At 39.3% G+C, this 25415-nt stretch overlaps 2 protein-coding genes across 2 annotated transcripts in view; one reads left to right on the top strand and one right to left on the bottom strand.

Annotated features, from left to right (window-relative positions):
* crybg1a (crystallin beta-gamma domain containing 1a) overlaps positions 1-13437 on the top strand; it is a 59405-nt gene extending 45968 nt beyond the window's left edge. Inside the window, exons 8-23 of the mRNA XM_074692432.1 lie at positions 234-414; positions 2124-2263; positions 2641-2767; positions 2866-2901; positions 4990-5129; positions 5606-5732; positions 5882-6024; positions 7484-7610; positions 7701-7730; positions 7833-7945; positions 8959-9091; positions 9183-9322; positions 9712-9835; positions 9981-10139; positions 12237-12399; positions 12698-13437. Coding sequence (XP_074548533.1) covers positions 234-414; positions 2124-2263; positions 2641-2767; positions 2866-2901; positions 4990-5129; positions 5606-5732; positions 5882-6024; positions 7484-7610; positions 7701-7730; positions 7833-7945; positions 8959-9091; positions 9183-9322; positions 9712-9835; positions 9981-10139; positions 12237-12399; positions 12698-12786 — 1972 coding nt within the window. The 3' untranslated portion in view covers positions 12787-13437. The remainder of the gene's footprint in view (positions 1-233; positions 415-2123; positions 2264-2640; positions 2768-2865; positions 2902-4989; positions 5130-5605; positions 5733-5881; positions 6025-7483; positions 7611-7700; positions 7731-7832; positions 7946-8958; positions 9092-9182; positions 9323-9711; positions 9836-9980; positions 10140-12236; positions 12400-12697) is intronic.
* Positions 13438-13584: 147 nt separating this feature from the next.
* On the bottom strand, positions 13585-25374 carry rtn4ip1 (reticulon 4 interacting protein 1). Its single transcript, XM_074691335.1, has 9 exons — positions 24871-25374; positions 21983-22134; positions 20443-20511; positions 19799-19923; positions 19400-19448; positions 19063-19199; positions 18583-18766; positions 15341-15433; positions 13585-15246 (listed from the first exon to the last, which is right to left on the bottom strand). Exons 1-9 carry the CDS (start codon positions 25142-25144, stop codon positions 15133-15135), a joined length of 1197 nt encoding a protein of 398 aa, XP_074547436.1. The 5' UTR covers positions 25145-25374; the 3' UTR covers positions 13585-15132.
* Between the last annotated feature and the right edge of the window lie 41 nt (positions 25375-25415).

The following is a 25415-nucleotide window of genomic DNA, read 5'->3' as shown; positions in this document are numbered from 1 at the left end:
GGTAATTGGTACAGCAGAAAATAACAAGGTCAGGTTGAACTTCTAGTGTTTCATTAGATCCTCCGTGACCCTGCCTGCTGTCTATGTTGGTGCTTGTCCTGGTAGGCTGGTATCCAACAGATCCATGCACAAAGCTGGTTAATTATCCCCTGGAGCTATCGATAGAACTAAAATGATGAGAAAGGTTTCAACACCCAATCATTTTATGATTTTGTTCTCTTCTTCTTCTTCAGTTGGCTCCTCTATGAAAAACCTGGTTTCCAGGGTCGAGTCATCGCCCTGGAGGAGGGTCCTACAGAACAGATAGTGAACATGTGGGCAGAGGAGGAGGGAACTCCTACAGCATTAGACCAGATGGGCCAGCCTGCACCAACAGCACCGATGGTCATAGGTTCTATCCGATTGGCAGTCAGGGTGAGTTTGATTTTATTAATATGGTCAATAACACATCCTATCCCCCTGACTGTCATACATATCCGTATGGTAGGTGAGTTATCACCCTACAGATGACCTAAAAATGTCTTTACAAGGTAAAGAGAGTTTGAGTTTCATCTGATATCAGTTTAGTTATAAAGTTAGTTGAAGGAAGCCTTCATTGTGTCATGGCAAGTTTGCTTCAAATGCTTGGGTTTAACTTCCAATTCTCTGATGTTTTAGAAAACAGGTTGACTAAGCAGAGCTAATTCAACCATTTTTTGCTTGTCAAATGAAATGTTAGTGAACAATAACTGAACAACAATGAACAACACCAGTACTGAACATCCTGCATGAGCAGCACGAGGGAAATAAAAACTACTTGTCGCTGAGTTGGCAAAACAGACCCGCTGATTCATTCTCTCCCCAAAACAGCCGAATGTCTCAAATGAAAATACAAAACAATGCATTTTAAAGAGCTGAAGAGTTAGATTATGTGGGTTTATTTAGATGCACCCTTCACTTCACTGCAGAATCTGAAATTAAAGCAAACGTTTGTGTATTAATTATTTTTTGAGTCAGTACAACTTTTCTTACCCCATTGAAAAGTAATTCAACCGCCATTTTTGCCTTTTGATATCTTATAATAAGACATAGTGATGTGCAGTACTCTAGTGTCCACTGTACACCTGTAAACCATCCACTTCATGATGATACGGATTTTCAGAACACCAGTGTAACATAGTGTCTCATGTTATTCCCCTTGCGCGTGCTCTTATGCTGGCTGTTTTGCTTCCATCGCTCCCAGCCCAAACTGGTCAGGCCATTACATGGAGAGGTCTCCTACCTACTGCATACCCTCCTTACATTGTGTGTCATTAAAAAAAACAGTTTTAGATGTTCGTTTCTCATCTCTCTTCACTGCGTTGTTTGACTCTTCCCTACATGCGCAGCATGCTCCATATGTGTATTATTGCTGCACACACACAGACCCTCACAGCAGAGCAGTGAGTCACAAACAGTTGAGCATAAACCAGAGGCGACGTGAACTGTGCCCGTAGTCTCCATAAGTAGCAGCTCTTAATCTCTGTGATTCAAATGCCAGCACTTCATTGATATCATAGTTGTTCCTGCACAGAGGTTGACATGTAAATAAAGTATTTATTCTGCTCTTGGAGTCTCTCTGCATGCAGAAGGTTGGCACTGATGCACTGTCTCAGAGCACATGATCATATTAATGATAAGGTTTGAATTAAATTGTTAGAAAACAGCGTTGGTTTCTCTGTGTTTTATTGCTCCTTCAGATTGATTATTAGACATGTATGACGAGTCAGAGCTTTTGTCCAGTAGTTGTTCTGAATTTAAAAAAAGAGATCCAGAGATCCAGATGTGCAGAAAGGATGACGTACTTTAAATGGGGTAAAGAGTTAATTGCCTTTATAGAGCTAACAGAGTGTGTACATTACAGTAATGTTACCAGCAAAATACAGGGTGATATTTGTTACTTTTTGAAGATTTGAGGATTTAAGTAAGATCACAGCACTTTATTTATTGTTGCTTTGCAAACTCACTCCCGCTGTCACATCAAAATCAATTCTTCTACAAGAACCGATCTTGTGTAGTAGCTTTGAAGTTTTACATCTGCATAAACTTTAAAAACTTTGATGAAAACCTCAAATTCATACCACTTTTGTGTGTGTGTTTTTCAGGACTACAGCATACCTCGAGTTGACCTGTTCACAGAGGTCAACGGGATGGGGAGGATGTCCTCCTACTGTGATGATACTGTAGAGATCGGCTCCTATGGCATGCCACAGACTACTGGTTCCATTAAGGTCCACTCTGGAGTGTAGGTTACCATCCTACTTTGGCTTTAAATTCTTTTGTGTGTATGGATTGAAAGTGTCAGGAATGTGATATAACAAGAAATCTACATGAGGCATATGCTTAGAATCACGTCTGATGCAGACTTTGCAGAGACTGAGTGTGACAATCTGTTTGCAGCATCTGGTCCTGCTCTAAGAAAGAATGCACGCTGCAGGCCGGAGCCTGTGGTTGTCAGAACTTTAACTGCTGCTAGTTATTGATGGTTAGCACTTACATTTTTTTAAAACTATAAGTCATTAATTAAGAGGGTAAGACAGGTAGGACTCTTTTAAGTAAAGTAAAGAAATAACTCTCAGGTGATGCACTCAGCTTCTCTCCTTCTTCCCTCCCTTTTTTTAGCTGGCTGGTGTACACTGATCCAGGATTTGGGGGATTTGTGGGAGTGCTGGAGGAGGGGGAGTATCCCTGTCCAGAGGCCTGGGGTTTTCCTGAACCCTTCATTGGCTCCCTCAGACCTCTCCGAATGGTACAGAACATGGAATATTGACTTGTGTTTACACTAAATTCTTGCTTTTTTAAAAAAAATAATTTTGTGCTCATACGATGTGTTTCTGTTAATCACAGGGAGCAATAAGGGTGGAGCATCCTAATGAAGTCAAGGTGTGTTCTGCTTAACATTACATTTATGGAATCTTTCGATACCAGCTGTTTCTGGAAAACACATATACTGAAATGCCAACACAAAGTTGTACTACATATTAACTCACCTTTAGATGGTCTTATTTTCCGGCAAAACAATGTTGAGAAAGAAAACTTGATTCACTTTAATCTTAAAAATTTCTGGTCGGTTTGGTTCAACATCAGTAGGTTGGGAATGTTTCGCATCTATAATGCAGAGCTTCAGATCTTTCTTAAATTAGTTATTGATTAAGCAAAAGGGGAAAAAAATGAATTTGTTGAGCTTAAACATGTTCAGAGATTTGTTTATACAGGAACCAGAGCTATAAAGAGTAGCTGCTCTTCTACTCAATATTAAATTCAGGAATATTGAGTAACTTTGGAGACAGTCCGTTTTTCATTTGTGTACCCTGAACTTAAACAAAATAGTCAAACATAAGGAAGATAATTGTATTTGTTGTACTGTTGTGTGACTCCTAATGTTTGAATTAATTTCAATGACTAAATTATATCCAAACATGAAGAGCCTTATTTTATCCTAATGTGAACCACTGCCCACAGTGGCACCCATGACTGTGAGTCATTTAGTGCGAAAGGGATCCCATTACAAAGCAGGGCTCTTTCTCACCTAGAAGGGATTGTACTTTGCATAAACACCTGTTCATTATAAATTATTCTGCATATTAACTGGGCTCAAAGTTAAGTTAAGTCAAATATGAGCCTGCTGATTAATGGTCAATCTCATCAGTGGCAATGTTAGATGAGCTGAAAAGACTCCTGCAGGATTATTAATGCTGATATTCCTGTCTTCCTTCTCAGTCCCACCTTTTGACATAAATAATGGAATTTGAGCACTGTTGCTTTTGTCAATACTACCTCTTTAGGAATAGGCACTGTACCAAGTTAGGTACTTTGATAGGTACCGACCAAAGTCCTACCGAATACCACTTTGCGTGAAATCAAACAGTACCATGTTTAGGTACCTAAACAAAACCTTGTGACTGTGAGGGAGTAGAAGAGTGGGCCACTTTTTTGCTGGACATGGGCACAGCATTGTAAGTTTATATATTGTAAAATAAATAATTTAACCCCTTGATGCCTGTGAATTTGCGACATACCCTGTCAAGTATTGATGCAGCTGAGATCACCTTTGTATCCCACTAAGTATTGATTCATATTCTACACATACCAAAGACCGTATCAAACTCACTAAATCCCAATCAGAGGATGAACCTATTTTATCTGTATCTGTATATATCATATGACTTTGTTAGAACTATTGAACTTTCTGTACTCAAATTTACAATCTCAGACTCATTGAGCATCTTTAAGAAGGCATGAAAACTTTGAGATTTTATTATCAAACAAATTATTCACATAAATGCACAAAAAAGTACAGAAAATTGGTACTGTTGAGTACTGATACCGATTGCCAGATACTGGGCATCAGTACTGTACTAGTTCAATTGTGAAAGGTATCCATCCCCACCACCACTAATGGTTTAAGTCACTTGGTAGAAATCTGCAGGTTAGTGGGTTAGTGATGCATGTTGCTTTCACTGTTTCATGACCACTGTTATGGGATTTTAACCAATAAGAATCATATTCTTCTGATAATGCAGTGACCATATCAGAACAATCTGTCAAGTGCCACAGTGGATCCTAAACGATCAGAAAGTACTGACCCCACAAAGACTTCTTTCAGAAAAACTGAAAAATTCCCTTCGAGCTCTTTCTCTCTAGCAACAGGAGGATAAATCTAAAAGGAAAAGTTCCCGTAATATCAGCGACCAGTCCAAACACCTGTAAAGTGAAGGTAGTATTCTGACAGCTCTTAGCCTGCAGCCTGAGAAGTGATTGACAGACATATGCAAAGATATATCGTCACTGCATCACGCTGTAATTTAAAGAATGAGAGGTATTCCACCTTAGGACAGACATGAGCTGACAAAAAAAACTCCCATCACATGAACTCACACACACACCTAGTAAAGTGTAGATACCTCATGTGCATCTTAAGTCTTTTCTGTCAACCACAGCTCACCTATAACTCTTTCCTCTGCCTCACAGGCTGTACTGTTTGAGAAGCCGAACTTTGAAGGAGAGAGAGTAGAGGTGGACTGTGATGTGTACAACCTTCAGGAAGAACCAGAGAAAGAGAACAAGAAGACTTTACCCACAGTGGGGTCTGTAAAGATACTGGGTGGTCTGTGAGTATCATTAGCTGAGTATGACTTAAAAATCAGTCTTTGGCAGACTGGAAACATGAGGTCATCATGTCACCTCAAAGACGTTTTTAAATTTCCCACAGCAGAGATTTATTGACCAGTCACACATTTGACTGAGAAGATGTACAGAGAGATTTCCATTCACAAAAAACAATTAAAAATTATTGAAAAAAAAAAAAAATTCAGCAACAACAAAGACGGAGAACCAGCAGCTCTGACTGACATATTAACTGTAAAAGTAACATGTGAATGCTCCATTTTTAACTTTCTTTTAGTGATTTAGTAACAAGCTGAATTGATTCTCTTGTGGTGTTAGTAGTCATTCTATTTAGGAATTGTAGTGACGGTAAAGTGGAGGTTGACAGATATATATGTGCATCGAAGGAGGAGGATTTTTTCAACCCTGTGAGCTGTGGCTCAGACAAATCCTGACTTTACCTTCTGTTCGATGGTTACAGCTGGGTGGGCTACCAGGACTCAGACTTTGAGGGTCAGCAGTACATCCTGGAGGAGGGGGAGTATCCTCACTGCAGCGACTGGGGAGGAGCTGAGGATGGGTTTCTCTCTCTGCGACCTGTATACTCAGTAAGTACCATATGCAGTGTTATTAACACATTAATGTGATGCTATCCAAGTTTTCCTGTCTGATCTTGTCTCAGTCTTCACTTTGGGTGTTGAAAAGAGAAAAGAGTCTCTTCACTTTCTAATAACTTGACTCTTATTATCTCCTTAAGGACTTCGTCTCACCTCGTGCCAAACTTTTCAGTAGTCCGCACTTTAATGAGCTTGCGCCCAGCATGGAGCTGCTGGGCCCCGTCATCAACATGGACATGGGCTACGGCACTAAAACTCAGTCTGTCAACGTCATGGGTGGAGTGTAAGTTAAAAAAAACAAGCTAACGATTTTGTCTGCATGTTGTCAACACCTGTACCTTTTGGGTGTGTCCCAGCTTGACTCAGTGATCTGTTACTGTACACACAAACGCACACACACCCACATATAGCCTTGGAGGAAACAGTATAGTATGTCAGGTTGTGTAATTGATAGGTCAGGCTGCATAAAGGAGGTAAACAATCTCTGATCTGTGGAGTTTCATTACATGAATCTGCTGACTGAATGGAGCTTGTTGAATGTTAGCTGTCACTTCCTTTAACATTTATCTGTTGGCTTTACATTTTACACACCTGCTGGAAGGTTTTACAACCTTTGGCAGGCACGCTCTTCTTTTTTATAGTGACAGCACTCACGGTTAAAATTTAATGATTAATGAATGCTCATTAATTCAAAGTCAACCTCTTCCTCAGTCTGTTATTTTGTTTTTTGCATTCGTTGAACACCACTCCAGCACATCACAATAACCATAGTGCAGCAAACCAATCCAGACATGAGTAGACATGCAACTCCTGTGTCAAAGTTGGGGGCAAAGCTTAAGAGATAAAAATCACGTGAAATTTAATGAACAAAACTCAACATAGTGTCATCAACACAAAACAGACAAGCATGTTTAAATGAATTCCTGCAACTTAGCCTCTGAACGTGTGCTCTGTATTTCTTTTGCATTTTAACTTTTGATTTTAGCCCAAGAAAAATCATACTCTGTTTGATTAGGGTGAATTTTAGGCACTGACTTTAGACTTTCAGATTATGAATTTTGGATCCCACTACAGACCAAACTCGTCCTCCTGTAGAGAAAGTTTTCTCCTCATCTCCTCTGTTTTATTTAGTGAATGAAACTTTAAATTCAGATTATTCAAGTTAATCATGGTGCAGAAGGACACACAACGACTCTTCAGCGTTTTTAGCCTGTGATTTGTTTTCCCCTAAGGCGTGAACTAGATGTGATGTCGACTGGGTGGCCATGAAGAGACCTTTTTGTATAAAATTTGAGGTTTTTCAGTCAGTCATTAGCTGTGACATTACAGTCAGGTCATTGCTAACAGGCACAGAGCCAGGAGTCAGGCTGCAGAGACAGTTTGAGGTTTCCCAATCATGGTTCGTATTCAGGCAAAAAAATATCAGAGGTTTGAAAGACAAACACAGGAACAAAGTTTGGAAGGATGGCTGAAACACGAGGGTCTAAGAACTAATCAAAAGGCGAGATGTATGAGCTATGAGGGCGAGTGATAATCCTGCAGAGAAGTGAGGAAACACCAGGGATTAAGATAAAAATGGCAGTGAGTCAATAAGTCCATAAGTTAAAATCCAAAGACTCTCTAAATTTAAACCATTTAGACTCAAAAGCTAAGTTTGAACAGAACTAGTCTTGCTCTTGAAGAATATGTTGCAAATATTAAACCTGTTTTGCATCTTATGTGTCTTTTCATGCTCCTGGCAGGTGGGTGGGCTTTGAGAACCCTGGATTCAACGGTGAAATCTACATCCTGGAGAAAGGACTGTATGCCTGCCCTGAAGACTGGGGAGCCCAGAACCCCAAGATCTCATCCATACAGCCTGTCTTTCATGTAAGCATGGTTCTATCATCTTTTGAGAAGTTGTGAAGGACTTTCTTTGTGCACAGCTGTTGATTGATCTCTCCTCTGTCTGTTCTCCAGGACCCTCTGATGGGAACAACGAGGTTCAAGGTATCACTCACTTCATTTAACTCTTCATTTGTAACAGTTTTTCCTCTCATGCTGGTTGTTTGTGCTCTAAGAATCACAGAGTCCTCTTGGTGTGTGTTACAGGTGAAACTGTTTTCAGAACCAGACTTCCAAGGAAAGATGGTGACTCTAGAGGAGAGTACAGCAGCTCTGGATGAAGACTTTGTACCCAGGTCTTGTAAGGTTCTGTCTGGAAGGTGAGCACTTATTTTGTCTGTTAGATCTTAAATTTGTAAAATGAGACAAGGTTGAAGCTCTGCAATTAATTGACCAAGAAAATGGTGTAAGGGTCAGGACTGTTTCCACTCTCTGTCTTAGTTTCAGAGATTCTCCTGTATTTAAAAACTTGACATACAATAGGTTTGAAGATGACATGACTAATCTGATGAGACACACTGATCCAATCCCTGTTTCAGGGTCTTTGCACACTGAGTCTGTTTCTTTCGCATGTTACAAAAGAAATTTGATCTCATGCTATGGCAATCACGTTTGCACACTCACACCGAAATTTTCATCCGTCTTTTTTTTTTTTTCGGGGCAGGTTCGATTTCATTAGTTTATTCGCATCCACACAGCTCATTTCTTGGGTGGTTTGAATATTTAGAGATGCTGTAGGCTACTTGTAAATCTACAGCCTCACATTTTCTGACGCATTATTTCTACACATTTTGGGCAATGTTAAGATGATGAATGAAGACTTTTGAATATGTGTGTGTGTCTGTGTCTCAAACATATTGACAGCAACTGTTTAGGATCAATTGCTCAATGATTCCATTTTTGTTGTACTACAAATTTTAGCAATTTATACAAAAAAAACAAACGCATCACATTCAGCTTGCAAGGTGTTTGTACACAACAATTCTTCTATTTGTTATATCACGTATCTAATAAACACGTCCAGAAAAAAAACAGACTCAGTGTGCAGAGACCTATAGTCTGATACAGATTTAGAAAGTTAGATTGGATACTGGTGACAAAGGAACGATCATTCTGACTCAGCTTTACGACAGTTGTGAGCATATATTAAGTCAACTGCGCCATTAGCTCGGTGCAGTTGTTCTCATCTGAGCTAAAACATCATAAAGCAAGAAAAGTACAGTGGCTCAGCAGCTGTAGAAACTATACACATGCGATTAATTATCTCTGTGAACAACAACAACAACATTAATGTGTGTATTTATGTGCTTCCCTCTGTGTGTGTGTGTTGTAGCTGGGTGGCGTATAAAGGAGCTCAGTTCACAGAGAACATGTATGTGCTAGAGGAAGGTGACTACCCCAACACAGAGGCCATGGGCTTCATATCAACGGACTGCACCATCCGCTCCATCCAGACAGCTGGACATGTGAGTGTTAATGTGCTAAAAATTCTTACATAAGGAATACTTTGTTGATGCTGAATGACTGAAAGTCAAATCCTCTTCTCTGCCTGCTCAGGAGCTCTCTCTGCCCTCCATCACTCTGTTCAGTAAAGAAGGCTGCAGAGGTCGCAGGATGGTGTTCGATAAAGGAGCTGTCAACCTGCTGCACATTGGCCTGGATGCACGCATACGCTCCCTGGTGGTGGAGGGAGGAATGTACGTCACTGCTTTTCAATTCTCCACATCTGCCTTTGTTTCTTCCCTAAACAGAAACTCATGAATAGGAATAACACAGTTATATCAGAACATAAGGGAACTGCTTTAAACTTTCCCTAAAAGAGTGAATCACCCAGTTTTAACCTGCAAAAATACATCAATGATTTTTTTGGGACTTTAAAGCAAAAACTTTTCCCACTCCTCACTCCTTTATTTTAAAAAAAGATGTGGGAATATTTTCAGTCTCATAACCTTAATGGAAACTAGTAGAAATAAAGTTTAAATGATGCATGAGTAAATCTTAAGTCTGATCTTGAAATGTGTGCGTACAGAACAAAGCTTATTTGTGTCTTCTCCACCTGACACCTTGACTGTCCTCTCCTTCTCAGGTGGGTGTTGTATGAAAGCAGTAACTACTGTGGTCGACAGCTGCTCCTACAGCCAGGTGAAGTGCTAGACATATCTAAGATCTGTGGCTGGCAGCGGATAGGATCCCTGCGTCCGTTGATCCAGGTATGTCAGGAAGAGATCCGCGTCTCCAGAGCTTGAAGACATGAAGTTGTCCTTGTTTAGAAGCAGAGATCTATTTGTATTATTTGTTTTGTGTGTGCTTGTGAATCCAAACTCAAGCTGCAGTGTTTGACGTTTCCTCCCACAGAAGCAGATGTTCTTCCGTTTGAAGAACAGGGAAACAGGATGTGTGATGTCACTGACAGGAACTCTGGACGACATCAAGCTGATGAGAGTTCAGGCTGTGGAGGAGACCGGAGGGGTGGAGCAGATCTGGCTCTATAAAGACGGGCAGCTTACCTGCAAGGTACGGGAGAATTATCACCTCATACAACCACTAAAGCAGCAATTATCAAAAACGATAGTCTTACACACACTGGAGACTGTTTCAAAACTCATAGGCAGATGGACAACGGGACATTTACTTTAGTACAGTCTTAAAGTGACCTGTGGGGTCTTTTTATAACCTGAGGGAATTAACCATATCCACAAAACTTCTTCTGTAGTGATTGATTTACTTGTAAAGTGGCCGTTAAAGTCCAAAATTCATCTTTCATCTACAGCTTCATACAGTTACAGCACCTGTGCCACACATGAGGACCTAATGTCACACATTTATCACTCTGAAACCATTTCTTTTTGGAAACAACTGGTGCTCTCCTGCAGGATCCGTCTCATACTCCAACATATGGCTGCAGTGTGCAAACTGTCTTTGTTGTCCTGTTATTGTTGGTGGCTGTGTTCATAAAAACAGGGGTGTGCTCAGGATAATGTGAAAGGCAGGAAAAGCATGTGATTCCCCATTGAAAGAAGTTTTGTTTGTGTTCCTGTCTGTTGTCTTCAGTCAGCAGGAGATCCAAAGCTGGTTTCAGGCCGGCTTTGGTCTTAGTTTGGTGAAAATCAAAGCAGCGGAAGGAGGAAAGAGCTTAGACTTTATGTAACTGGAAGAAAACTTTTTTTTTAAAAGCATCTTTACATCTATAAAAAACAGCATTTTCAAAACACAGCTAAGTCACCATTTTATTTTAGGACAGGTTCAGATGCAGTTTCAAACTGTTCCTCATGTAAGGAATAATGAGGGTGGGCTCAAACCTTGACTATCAACATGCCATTTTTTACTCAAGAACTTACTGAAGAAATCGGGATGGTACCAAATTAGGTACTTTTACAGGTATTGACCAAACTGTGTCTGTAGTGATACTGAGTACCGATTCACGCAAAGTCATAAGGTACCATGTTTAGGTACTTAAACGTATCAGTGTGACTGTGAGGAAGTGGAAGAGTAGGTGATTTTTCATACTGGACATGAACACAGCATTGCAAGATTCTATATTAAACAATAAATGTGTAAAATTGAAAAACTTTGAGATTATATTATTTAGAAAATTAGTATTTATTGTCACATAAACACACAAAAGTACCAAAAATTGGTTCTGTTGAGTACAGAAACTGATTGCCAGGTACCGGGTATCGGTACTGTATTGATTCAAAGCTACCCATCCCTATAAAGAAATCAATTGCACAGTAAGAAAGAAATACTAGCAATATTTTATCTCAAAATATTTCTACATTCACAGCTGCTTCTTTGGTAATTCATAAATTAATTAGCTCAGCTGTTTTTACCCACATTAAACTGAATATTTCCACAAATGGGGAAGTGAAACAAGGTGCTCATGAATCAGGGCAGCACATGATAGAGTTTTTACCTCATTTCTTTCAAATTCTGTGCCTAACATTTCTATACCATATTTCTTTTCTGTGGCCAGCTGTTGATTTTTTTCTCTTGCAGTTCTTCCCTTTTTTCCACCTAAAGGTATCTGTGCAGATTGATGTGATTACAGTTAGAGTCCAGAGCCTGTCAGCAGAGCAGCGTCCCCTGTCAGTCCTCTGTTGATGATATCAGGAAATAACAGAGTTCTGCAGGAAAACATTTCTAAGGAATGACCAGTCAGGATCACCTGAGCTTTGTAGATTAAAGTAACCCATCACACATAATACTTTATAAGTTGATTAAAAAAAATCCATTTCAGCCACAGACTTAGTTCACCCTATGTTTTATACTCGTTGAAACAGCACAACAATGAGCAAAAGCTACCTTTGTAGGCATTTTATTGTATTTCCAGATGAGTGATGTTAACACACTTATTTATGTTTGAGTGAATTCAAAGCAAAAAAATGTATAGAATTCAAAGAACTTCTGGAGAGATTAGAAATGTTTAGAGATATTTTTCTCAGCATTAGTTTTGATCAGGTGCAGTATCATCATACTCATTCTTTGAACTTAAACTGTTGTGATCCCAGAGAAATTAAACTTTTAGAATGTGATAATGACTGATTCAACTGGATTAACAACTCACTAACATACCTCCATCCTCCTCCGTCATGTGATCTTTTTTGTCGCCAGCTGGTGGAGGACTGCTGCCTGGAGACTGCAGGCAGTATGATGATGTCAGGCTGCCGGCTCTGTGTTTCACCAGAGAGAGGAAAAGTCGATCAGCTGTGGAACGTCACCGCAGACGGCGTGGTGCGCTGCCACATCAAACCTGACCTGGTCCTGGAGGTCAAAGGTCAGATATTAAAGAGAACTTATTCCAATTAAAATGTGTTGAACAGTTTGACTTTGTGCTGATAGTTCAGCTTCTGACAGCTCCAGTTTGAGTTGAGGCCCAGTTCTTATTCAGCAGCTCCATCTGCTGGTGAACTGAGGAGGTGCAGTGGTTAGAAAAATAATACACTCTATTGTTTGTTAAAATGACTCTTCCTTTAGCGATGTTCTTTAGCTTCATATGTCAGACCCCTTCGTGATGGACTTGTTGAGCAGTCTGTATTTTTTATTAAATCACTGACCTGAGTTCCTCCTCCCAGGTGGTCAGCAGTACGACAGGAACCTGGTGATCCTCAACAACTTTGATGAGAGGAAACTGAGCCAGAGGTGGACTGTGGAGATCCTCTGAGCGAGCCTTGACTCTCTGAAAGAGCTCTGCCGGGGCCCTCACAGCCCCCACCTGCTGCTCTGCCAGGGGCCCTGAGCCCTGTGATGCGGCTCCATGCAGCACCCCACCTCAGAGGTGGACTCAGGATGGGTTTTAGCAAACACTGCACTCGTTTGTCATATTCTGTCTTTTGTTTGCTCTTGTTTTAGTGAAACTTTTGACTTGATAAATATTTGATCACATCCAAGACGTGATTTTCAGGAGAAACACTTCATCTTGAACAGTACAAACCAAAGAGTCCACTCACGCCTCTCTGCTGTGACTGTATGAGGTGAGACCTCAGCCCTGTCTTTATGCTGCTTTTCCTTCATGGTACTTTTCCTCTGCAGGGGTCCAGTGTCAGCTCTGTAGTCACGATGTCGGCAAACATGAATGTAATCTCTGTACTGACAGCTGCAAATGAAGTCTGACATCACTCCAAAGATCTCTGTAGAAAAGTTTTTCTGTAAAGTTTTGATATCTTTTAGAGTTTTTTAATGCTTTTAACTTTTCATATGAACTGTTCTTTACTGCTTTAGTTTACTATGAAAACGTAACCTGTATAGATTCAAGTTTCAATTTACAGCACAACATTGTTAAAAACTCTGCTCCCTGCTGATTGTAAATATGTGAATTTAAAAGAGAACTCTGTTACGCAGAAAAATAAAGATGTGATTTTATTTCTTGCATTTTTTTAAAGTGAAACAGTGTCTTGCTTTAGGATTAAGTACCAGGATTCTCAGTCTGTGAAGTAGAGATGATTTCTCTGAGGGTGCAGTGGCTTTTTTATGTTTTCTGAGCTGTTTTTATACTTAACCCTGTCAGGACTCAGAGGTGTGACAGGAAACAAAGGTGACACACAGGTGAGATCACTCTGAACAGGCAAGGTGGAACAGTGTGTGTGTGAAGCTCTCACTGTATATTTACCTTTTCATGGTTGAAAGTGGAATCACTCACTGAGGTACCAACATCACACAAAAGCAGGATCAGTATAGAAATACCAAAGTGTGATATAGACAAGCTGTGTCATGGGGCTGTTGCAGACTCATAAAAATGTTTAAGCTCAAAATACCTCCAAATTCCATTTTTGTATAAATCAAACTGACTCATTCAGATCTTTGTACAAACAAAAACTGAAGTGAAGCAATCAGATTATCAGAGTGACTCATGGACTGATGATACCTCCTTTTAAGCTTTACCACAGTAAAAAAATTTTGTGTTATTAAAACTAGAAAAGCAGTCGGACAGCACAGACCTCCACCAAGCATATTGTGATTGTCACCAACACTTTAGTCCTACTTAAATGTTATACTCCCTTTCAGCAGACTGTCTGCTACAATTTGGTGTTAGTTGCAGGTTTGTACCATAATTTGTCAGTGTTGAAAATGATGATGACCCAGTACATATTTTGTACATAAGTTATCGTGACCTTGTCTTGTATTGTTTTGCAGAACCCTTTAAAAAAATCCTGGATGCAGACAATGATCCAGATCACCTCCAAAATTTACACTAATGGAGATAGAAAATGTTAGACACCTGTTGTGTTAGAAATGATGAGAGGATTTTTTTTCTTTTAGCCAGAAATACTGGCAGCTCTGTGTACCTGATAGCTGTTGCACTGCAAAAACTGAGTTTAGCAAGCATTTATGTCTTATTTTATGTTAAAAAAAATGCTTAAAAGACTTACCATGAGCCACATTTGCCTGAAAAATTCCACAAAATGTTTTATTTTCAGATATTGAAAGACAAAAATGCCACCTGATTTCCTTGTAAAGAGTATTATAAAATGAGGTAAGAAATGGTAGTCAATGTTTTTTAAGACATTCTGTTCCATTTAAAAAAAACAAAAAAAAACAAAAAACACTTTACCTCTTACTCAGAATTTTTTAGTCCTTTTTAGTTCAAGCAAATCAAGTAATTCTTGACTTTTAACAACATTGTTCAGGTTGATGTGGCTCAAAATAAGTCTAATAATAAAAATGTTAACAATAACTTAAGACATAAACGCTTGAAATTCACCTTTTGCAGTGTTGTTTTTGCTTATTTTAACGTTGAGGGGTTTGAGTTATTAATTTCTTGACCTAAGCTTGTTTATTTTCCTAAATGAAGCAACTTAAAACAGGTAAATGTTTCAATGTATTCTTTAGAATCTGTGGTACAATGGGGAAAAGCTACAAAACTCACATCATGACGCACCGGATACTACATCAACAGTAATTCTTCTACCTTATTTGCGAAGCTAGAGCCCTAAACTCCAGTAATACTTTCACCCATTTTGTTGTACATTTGTGCAATAATTGCACAGAGCCTCTCTTGGAGTCAGTGCTATCAGTCTTCGCTGACCTGGACCACAGTCTTTCCTCGAGCGTGACCCTTCTCCAGCTTCTCAAAGGCCTGAGGAACCTGAGAGAAGCTGAAGGTCTCGTCCACCACAGGCCGGATCTGACGGAGAGCAGAAGGATGAAGGGTGAGGACAGAGGTTAAGGTGACCTGATGTGATTTTTGAGCAGTTTAGAGAATACACCTTATGTTATACCTCTCCTGCATCCACCATATCCCCTATTATATCCAGTGCAATACGATCGCTTTGGAAGAATCCCCAGCGGTAGTGAACTCCATTGGCTAAGTGCTGTAAAAAAAAACAGACAGGAACAGTAAGGTCAGTAAGGTCTGAGGAAGGAAGCTAAAACATAAGACATACTGGACAGATCACATTACTGCTGAGCATTAAAAATAAAACAAAGTATGTTTTTTATCACTCCTGTTACTGGCTTCACACAACAACATGTAGATATAACCAGACTTGGCCCGCACAATGATGACACTGTGCCAATATGTGACAACATCATCCTATGTGGCGCCGAAGAGCTACTCCACTGTATGTTGCTCATAAACTGTATAATAAATCTAATCCCAAAGAATACAAAATATTTTATTCCTAAACTAGATGATGTGGGTTTTGATGTTGTAAACATCAATGTTTTCTCTCTATTCTTGGGTCAGTTAGTTTAAAATCATTTTAAGTTTAATTTTTATAGTGTAGTAGACTGATAAAATAAAAATCATAGTCATGTTTTAAACAATGTTAGATTATTTAATCACTAAGTGACATTTATCCTGACCACATATTTCACCCAACAATTTATTTGCAACATTAGTTCAACGACACAGTAGTTTAATGACAAACTTGACACACTTTATGTTTTCATGTTAAGAGTTTGTATGAAGCACTGACTTTCATTATTTCAAACACAATAAAAGTTATTTTCAGTCGAGTAGTTAACTGCTGAATATTACAATATATCACAACATTGTGATATCATGATATTATTGCATTGTGACCCAAGTATTGTGATGCATATCGTATTGTGAGATTCTTGCCAATACTCGCCCCTAATATACAATACATAAATATGCTGTATATGTGCACACCAACAGCTCATATGACTCAACTAAAGAGTATCTCAACACTCAGACAATTGGGTGGAAATACTCAGCCCATTTTTCTCTCAGCCTTTCACAACTGGGTAAGATTTCCTCTTTTGATGTCAAGTGCATACGTGTTTGTGTTTTTGTGCAAGGAGTAACTCAGACAGTATGTATAAAAAAAGGTTACTGTGATGACCAGGCCAGCTGTCGGCGCTCTGCTTTTCCTGTCACTGAAAAAATTCAAGGTTTGAGTAAAGGAGAAATGACGACACACTAAGATGTGTTTTTTTTTCTTTCAGACTGTAACATGAGGTAAATCCCTCTCATTTTCTAACTCAGAGGTGCTGTCACTTTACTTTGCAGTACATTTCCGTAAAGACTCTGACACATAGTGTCAGCAGCTAGAATCAAACACCTCTGCTGCATCTGTCTGATTAATCTGACTCACATTTTTGCCATGACACTCGGAAAAAAATCAAAGAGCACCCTCAGACTTCGAACTATAGAGGTACGCTGCTTAACAAGGCTGTGCAAAGGTTAAAAAAGTCTGGACACAAAAAAAGCCCTTTCTCAACTTTTAATCTGGGTAGCAAACAGCCAACAGACGAGTTTCAGGACATCACCAGCACTGTGGGTAAAAACCAAACCTGCCTCTTAACAACAGGAAGTTGAGAAAGGCTGTTTTTGTTTGCTGACTTTTCAGCTTTGCACTGACAGCAGGACCAGTGTGAGTCCTCATGAGAGGAGATACCATAGAGGAGCAGTTACTCCTGTAGAAGAGCTTGTTATGTTGTTATCACAGAGGGAAAGAACACAAAGGTGAACAAAAAGAAGACAAACAGTTCTACAGTGACATTAAGCTGCCCTTGCTCCTCTCTCTGTCAGCCCCGAGGACTAACCCCACAGTCTGACAGTCATGCAGGAAAAAAACAAGTAAGGGTAAGCTGTTCTGGGACAGTCCCATGTCTAACCCACCAAACATCCTCTTTATTCTGCTTCAAATTCACGAGAAAGACCTGACTTACTGGAAAGCAGAGAGAAAGTCAGACTCAGCATCACTTGGTTTCCTCATCCTTTCAGGTGTCTTAGTGCCTACTGAACAGAGGGTCGACACAAGACGCTTGAACTTTAGACCACATGACAAAGAGTTGTCAAATGTGTCAGTGAATTTTGTTTACAATTTATACATTTTATGCTTAATATCTAAACTGTAATTACTCGATTGGCTATTTTTTTTTTCTCAGTCCTAAATTTCTTGTTGTAACTGTCTCATGACACAAACATATACCTGCACTTCCTCTCATTTCACAACCTGTAAAAAAACCCTAAACCAACATGAGAATTAAAAAAGGAACAAAGGTTCAGTTTAGGATGCCAACTGTCAACAAATCAGGAAGGACAAAAGGTGTTTCTTCATTTAAACATCTTAACGTTCCTGTTTGATCTCACTTGTGTGGAAAAAAGTGGTGATGGCGGTGCACGGATGTGAAACACACACACACGCGCACCCACACACAGGCCACAAATGCACTGCGCACAAGCTCCACTCGGCATGATGTTCACCACACCGGGTACCCGAACAGGATGCGTCTTATTCTTAATTCACTGAGCTCCAGGGCCGTGTGTGTGTGTGTGTGTGTGTGTGTGTGTGTGTGTGTGTGTGTGTGTGTGTGTGTGTGTGTGTGTGTGTGTGTGTGTGTGTGTGTGTGTTTGACTATATCACCACTGGCTGTATGTACGGCATCTGTGCAGTCATAGGCTCTGTGCAACCGTAACATCAACTGTACTGAAAAGACAGCCCCAAACTTTTTTTAACTGATATTTTCTAGAAAATGTCTAGCATCAACTTATTGAAAAGCAAAAACGAACGCCTGAACTGCTTTTAATGATGTATGCACGTGTACTTGTATAGTTTCTTGTTTACATCGTTTTTTTTCAAAATGGCTTTTTTTTTTAAGATGTTATTTTTGACTCATATCTTGAAATAAAAGTTTTTTCTGATTTTTTCAGGTAAATTTAATCAGACAATATTCATATATTCAAATCAAGACGATATTTTTTTATTTTTTATATGATCATTAAAGCAGCTTCTCATTTAATATGAAAAGATGAGTCCATGAGGAGATTTCACAGAAACTGGGGGAAAAAAAGCCACTAATTACATGCACATATGCTGATTTTAAGACAAATTTGGTTTGGTCTATGGTTGCTATGTAACATAGCATCTTTTCTTGATGCTTTTACATGAACAGAGTTGCCCTTTAGAGCATTTATTTTTTGGTAAATACGCACCAAATCATAGTTTCCTGCCTGCACATGTTTTTTTCTGTTTTTCCATCAGGAATGTACCTTGACAACTTTGTAAAACACCGTAGCGAAGTTTTGCAGCATGCCGTCAGGGATACCCAGCTGGTCTGTGTTCTCGAAGAATGGTGATATAAGAGTGATGTACTTGGCTCCTTTCCACGGCTTGAGCAGCCCCAAAGCCCATCGCTCCGTGTCTCCCCCAATGTTATCCAGGATCAGGTCGAACCTGGAAGTGAAGGGGGGGGATTTAACACACAAGCCAAAAAATAAATAAATAAACAAAAAGTCTTTGTTCTTTGAAAACTGAAAACACAGTAAATGGAAAAGACAACATGTAGCTGTAGACATGGACAAAAGGCGAGCAAGACTTTGCTGCACTAATGAGCTGACTGCAGCAGGAGGGAATTTGTCGCCATGGTAACAAGGGAAGGTCACTGACACATACAGTGCGATACAACTAGGCACAGACTTTAATGTGGAATATCTGTGGAGGTGTGTACATCATGTGAGGGTGACTCGTACTTCTCCAGATCCCTGAGAGGCTCCTCAACAGGCCCAGCAGTGTAATCCACCACATGGTCCGCCCCCAGGTCCCTGAGGAACCGCTCGGCATTCTGGGAGCAGGTAACAGTAACATGGGCTCCCCAGGCCTTCATCAGCTGCTCAAAAATGAAAGAGTCAGGTGAAATGAAAGTGAGCTACACAACTCAGGTCAGAAGGTAAGACATGAGGCGGAGTGTGACACAGCCTAAACACCTCCATGTGTTTCATGATCAGCACTTGTGCCTATGTTTAGACCTCTGTCATCAGATATTTTGTGCTCAGGGTAGGCAGATGTGTAACAGAAGGACCTTGGTACCTGTATAGCAAATGTTCCCACTCCCCCAGATCCTCCGATGATGAGAATCCTGCAGAGGCAGAGAAACAGCAGACGTTTAAAAAATGAATGTGTCGACAATGTTCTCCACACTCCTCTAGCAGATTCTGCCTCATTAGGATTCATGTCAGATGAACTCCGGGCTTTAGGGTGTCAACTTCACAACAGTGTGAGGGAGCATCTGAGTGGCTGGCCGAGCAGCGGAGCACCCTGAGGCTCATTAGGGAGCAGGGCAGGCTAACGGGGGGCTAAGCTTGGATGGAGGGAAATAATTGGCTACATCAAAGACAGAGCTTCCTCTGGAAGGGTGGACAGGGATTAAGCAGAAGCTGTGTGTATCTGTGTGTGATGGTGTTACACTGTCTGTCCATGTTCCCTCACCGTTTGTTGGCAGAGTTGAACTCATTGAGACCCCCGGTCTCAACGAGTGCACGCCAGGCGGTGCATCCCACAAAGGGGATGGAAGCTGCTTCAGCGTGGCTGATAGACTTTGGTTTGGGTGAAAGCTGAAAACAACACACATTCACAATGATCACACCGAAGAAAAGTAACACACCCTCATTAAAGCCAGCATTATAGCCATGGCTGATTCATGAGGAGAAATGATCTACATCACGTCTGATAACGGCAGTTGTCTGTGTTGTAAGAGGAACTTACATCTATACTACATTGCTATCATTTATAGACAACTTGGAAACATGGCATCAGTGGAGGAGGCTTCTAGACTGCCTGGTTCTGGAATGCTTAAGGGGCCTTAAAGACAAAGTTGCTAAATCAGACAAAAGCTGAAACAAGATAAGATAAGTAAAGAGTTTTTGGAGCTGTAAATGCTGCAAAGCTACAGCAGAGGAATTAAAATAACAAAACAAGGCCTAAAAATTAGCACAATAGCCTCTTCTACTTATTTTTACATCTAACCAATTCATCACTGAGAAAGTCCTGAAAAAGTTAGTTGACAAACAAAATGTGCTGCCTCCCCTCAACCTCAACACAAGCAGTAGTTTAATGTATTGTAAGAAAAATACCTCCACCATAGCCATCATCACAAACTCAGCCAGGGAGCCCTGTTTGTAAGGTGAGACAGCTGCCCACACCTGAAGAAGACACACAGACACACAGCAATCACTGAAGGAAAACACTTTTGTTCACTTGTGATATGTTTTTTAGGTGATCTCAAAAATCAAGAAGCAGATGAAAAAGTACTGAAAACTGTTACTCAAAATCATAAATGAAAGAGTAAATATGAATAAATAAAAAAAAACCTGACAAGCGTTAGAGATTAATCAAAACAATGACTTACTTCAAATGCCTGCTTTTTTCGTCATTGAAATCATTAAAATCAATTTTTCATACATCATCATGTATCTGATCATACATCATCATGTATCTGATCTTATCCATAAAATGTGACTATCCTTTCTTATTTAGTGTAGTGATGCATCAAGGTTGCATTTTTCTCTAGAATATCACATCTGTCGACAGCAATGCCATGTCATAGCTTAACTTCAACTGTTGTTTGTAGAGTGAGACAGCACGTACGTAAATCATTGTTTTTTAGTTCATTTAATAGTCTACATTGATAAATACAAATAGCAGTGTTTTATTCTGATATGCAAACTGAATTAATATGGAGCGTCATTCTGAATCCCGGCTTTGGAAAAGCTTTTCTACTGTGGAGTGTTTCGAGTTTGCCATGATTTAGCAATTCACAAAAAATAAAAGTTATTTCTAATGAACTAAAAAAAAAAAGTTAAAAAAATATATATAATATTTTTCACCAAAGAAGCAGTTGATCAACTGATTGGTTGATCATGAGAGTTTTATTTGCTACAACTGTGATGATAGGTTTTGACAATAATAATATCAAATGCAGCAAAAATGGACATTTTGATCTTTCTAAATGTCAGGATTTTATGTTTTTCTTTACCATTAATGTCAGTAAATAAACAGCTTTATGATCTGAACAAACACCAAATAACACCACACCACCACCATCAAATCGGCCAACCATCAACAGCCCACCTAATCTCAATTGGACAATTGTGCCTCCTATCCACCCATCCCCACATTTAAATGGACACTTTTTAGATTTATTATTACTGTACTTATTTAGATTTTTTTTCAGAATCCTGTAAATATGTACATTAAATTTTATATTCTCATTGTAAATACCCATTTTTATTCAAATCTAGCAAATCCCAGTTTTTAATTTTAACTTGATCTAAACTGCTGTTATTTTGGTCAGTGCAATATCTTATGTTAACATTTGTGTCAATAGTATTTGTATTCAAAGCTCTTTGTATCCATTTCATATACCATGTAGTATCAGCTGGCTTCAGACAGAGCCCGATGTCAGCCATGAAAAAGTCCTGTTATCTGCGGTCCTCGTGCCTACAACCGAACCACACCAGTGCTGATATTAAGCACAGCAGCACTCCCTTTCGTGTGATATTGTTTGGGTAATCATTCTACCATTTTATGCATCTCATCATAGGATTCCTGCCAAACTTAAGCCTTGTGTGACACAGACCACTCTATCTTGGTAAAGGTATATTATTTATTTACCTCATCCCCCACTTTGAAATCTGGGTTACTCAGAGGACACTCCATGATGATCCCTGAAAAATCCCGTCCCAGGATGAGGGGGAACTCGCTGCCCCTCTGGTTGATGTTCAGAGGATCTCTCTGCATTGACATAGATGAAACTCCATAACCGCCTGACAGGAAGATCAGAGTTTCTGATTAAAAAAAGTTTACAGATTTATAGCAGGGAAACACGGCAGTCGAGAAAGTGTAACTTCAATGAGACTAACTATAGACATCCTGACTGTATGAAACAAATTCTTAGTTTAACTTCAAGTACATCACTTCTCTTGATCTGGTGATGGAGCTAACACTGGACATGACACCACATTGAAGGATTTCACCCACTGTGAGTAGATAGGATATGGGGAGTGAGACTGAACGAACTGGTGAAGTAGGTCAGCTCAGTAAAGTCAGCAAAGTTGTCGTCTCCGATGGACTCTTTTTTTTTTTTTCAAGTTAACGCTGATTATATTATTCTATATTCTTTGAATTTCTGCACTATATACTTTCATGGATTGCTGCTGTAACTCTAAATTCCCCTTCGGGGATAACTTAAGTATTTATTATCTTTTCTATTCTATTCTATTCTATTCTAAAAAGGAACTCTACATGTGCTATTCATTAAATAAATTTGGATGAAGAAATGTTGTAAACTTGTCCCACCACTAAGAGCTTGTATATAGCACAGCGACTGAATAATCCCCCTGAATAAGCAACAAATGCGATCCAGGTACAGTAAAATTTCCATTTAATGTAAAAACTACAACAGCACTCTCCCCTTATAACCCACCCCCACTAAACCCACTTCCTTCAAGAACACAGAGAAGTAAAACAGGCACTGTTTGAGTGGGAGATGGATGAGTGGCTGCATGATTCATTTCAAGAGACTTGTACCCACAAAAAATATCAAACTACTCAGTCTTTTGCTTGACTACCAAGTATCTATTTGATTCATGAGACATACATTAAAAACACTGAATATATTAAGCACCACAGAAAAGAAAGACTTAAGGTATAAAATATCACTAAACACCAGGAGACTTTTTAAAAATCTTATTATTCAGTAGTTTAGATACACCAATATGTCAGTTAAACTTCCAAATCACTCTATGCCCGACAGACACTGGCCATTCAGCAAAATGTGCACTGTACCAACACAATTCAGTGGCAGATGTTTATCAGTTGTGTTGCATCAACCTCATGCCAGGAAACCAGTGCACATAACTGCTTTTTAACAAATAAGACACCAGTTAAACCAACTCTGGATTCATGGCCAGATACAGATGTAAGCAGTGTGATTTTATAGAATTTATTTATCTATTTTTCATTTTAAATATTTTAGTATTTTTGAGTGTTCATATTTTTCTGACATTCAGTGAATTTCTGATTTTGCGTTCAGAAAATGTTTGTGCAGCTGACCTACCTGAACTACGGATGCACCACTCTGATCCTGGTATCCGGTACCCGACCAATATAAACTCCAATAGTTTGATCAGATATCGGCAAGGAAGGGACAATCGATAGTACCAATCTATTCAATCCAGTTCTGTACTTTTCTGGAAGGTCTGTAAATAATTGCATGGCAGAGCTAAAACAGGATGAAGAAAGGGAAACCACTAAGCAGTTATGGGGTAGTTCATGCTAGTTTTACTAAAAAAAATATGACATCATCTTTCAGTATGTGCCAGTTTGAGTCCTCATGTATCCACTTCTGAGGTTAACAGTTATAATGTGATTCCTATTGGTTTTGGAAATTCACTAACCACACATTTATAATCTCATTAAAATAAAATACAGTCAATTTAGATAAAAAGTTTATTTCATGTTGGTTTACAAAGTTAGAGAAGCCGAAAGTTGCACGGTTCTTAGTAGGGCTGCAGCTATCGAATATTTTAGTATTTGAGTATTCTACTGAAAATCCCATTGATTAATCGAGTGATCGGATAAAATACATTTTTGTTTAGTTAAAGAGTAGTTATTTTTTAAATGAAAATTTTTCTCTTTAAGAAATAGAATTTTCTGATACAGCATGTCAATAAGAGCACTTGCTTTGGTAGCTCCAAAATCTGTAAACCCACTTTGACACATTTTTTGTGCCTTGTACATCTCATCAAATGTTGCGGACTCAAATGGCACCTGTTTCATAGAATGACCCATTAGTCTCCAAACCCCAGAAAAGAAGCTAGATTTGTTGCTAGTTGCTATTTTGTATAAGAGGAAACTTGAGGGGTCTGAAAACTCTCTTAATATGGCCTCAGCTCTATTTGAAATACCACTCTTTGATCTTTTTTAAAATTAAACGATTCCTCGAGGCGGAGAAAATTACTCGAGAAATTTTTGTAATCAAGTACCTCGAATCATTCAAGGAATCGTTTCAGCAGTCGGTACCAATATCAGCCAATTCCTGATCCCAGGTATTAGTGTTGGTATCGGGACTTACAAAGTCAGATTGGTGCATGCTTTAATTGTGAATCAGAGGGAAATTACACATCTATGTACATTTGGGCAGTGCAAATGATCCTAAGTTCATCTTTGAAGCAACATATGCGTTGACAATATCAGAATCGAAAAGGATGAATGAGAAACATTTTGTGTTACCATCAAATACTCTCTTTCAGCATGTGTGCATTTGCCTGGGTAGCAGGCTTTACTCAGTTTTGATGCAGTGATACAGCTCAAGCTGGCATTTGATACTTTTACATTAAATGGTGCAAACAAAGGAACTTTAATGTATGCTGAGATTTATATGCACTCTTTATCCATCGTGCTGGACATCATTAACAATGTTAGTGTTCTCTTATAAAATGTACGGTACTGCTGCATGTGTGACCACTTAACAAAGCTCGTTCAGATTCTGAGACACTCACCTCTCATGCTGATGTCGATTGGGTTCAGCCCTGCAGCAACCACCTTGATAATACCCGTTAAGGGATATCTGTAGTCGGGAAAGCTGGCATTTCTGGTATACCTTAGCACGTCATTGGATCCATATCTATCGATGACCCAGGCAGACATGACAGTATTGCTGGCTTTGGTTGTACTAAACAGTCTCCTCTGTTTGTCCATCCACAGCAGAGTTGTCTTCACTTTACTAAGGTGAAACACGCACCTTTTATTCATGAAATGTCTAACAGTACTCATTTTACAACTCTTAAATGCTTAAATAAGGTTAATCCAAATGAGTAATTTCGCAGTCAAACAGACGAACAGCATTCAACTATTACTTATATGACTCATTTGAAAGCCAGGAGCACCGTCTTGTCAGAGGCTTTTCCTCCTATGCCTAAAAATCCAACTATTTCGTTCAGCGAATGCAAAAAATAATAATTTAGGACGGTTTAATCAAGGTCTTCTTCTGTAACATGCCTCTTCCGCGTCTGGTATATGCGACAGCCTCTCCACCAATGAGAGT

The sequence above is a fragment of the Halichoeres trimaculatus genome, unplaced genomic scaffold (genome assembly GCF_033239565.1).
Source record: "Halichoeres trimaculatus isolate MK-OKI-2021-1 unplaced genomic scaffold, fHalTri1.1 fHalTri1_scaffold_17, whole genome shotgun sequence".
Taxonomy (NCBI): domain Eukaryota; kingdom Metazoa; phylum Chordata; class Actinopteri; order Labriformes; family Labridae; genus Halichoeres; species Halichoeres trimaculatus.
Note: the sequence above shows the minus strand (reverse complement) of the source record. Positions and strands in the feature narration are given on the sequence as shown.

Bases quoted from the DNA above. Each gene is read 5' to 3' on its own strand.
- rtn4ip1 (XM_074691335.1), bottom strand. From the start codon at position 25,144: ATGAGTACTGTTAGACATTTCATGAATAAAAGGTGCGTGTTTCACCTT. The intron at 20,512-21,982 runs GTAAATAAATAA...TGTCTTCTTCAG, and splicing joins ATTTCAAAGTGGGGGATGAG to GTGTGGGCAGCTGTCTCACC. The intron at 19,449-19,798 runs GTGAGGGAACAT...CTGCCTCTGCAG, and splicing joins TTCAACTCTGCCAACAAACG to GATTCTCATCATCGGAGGAT.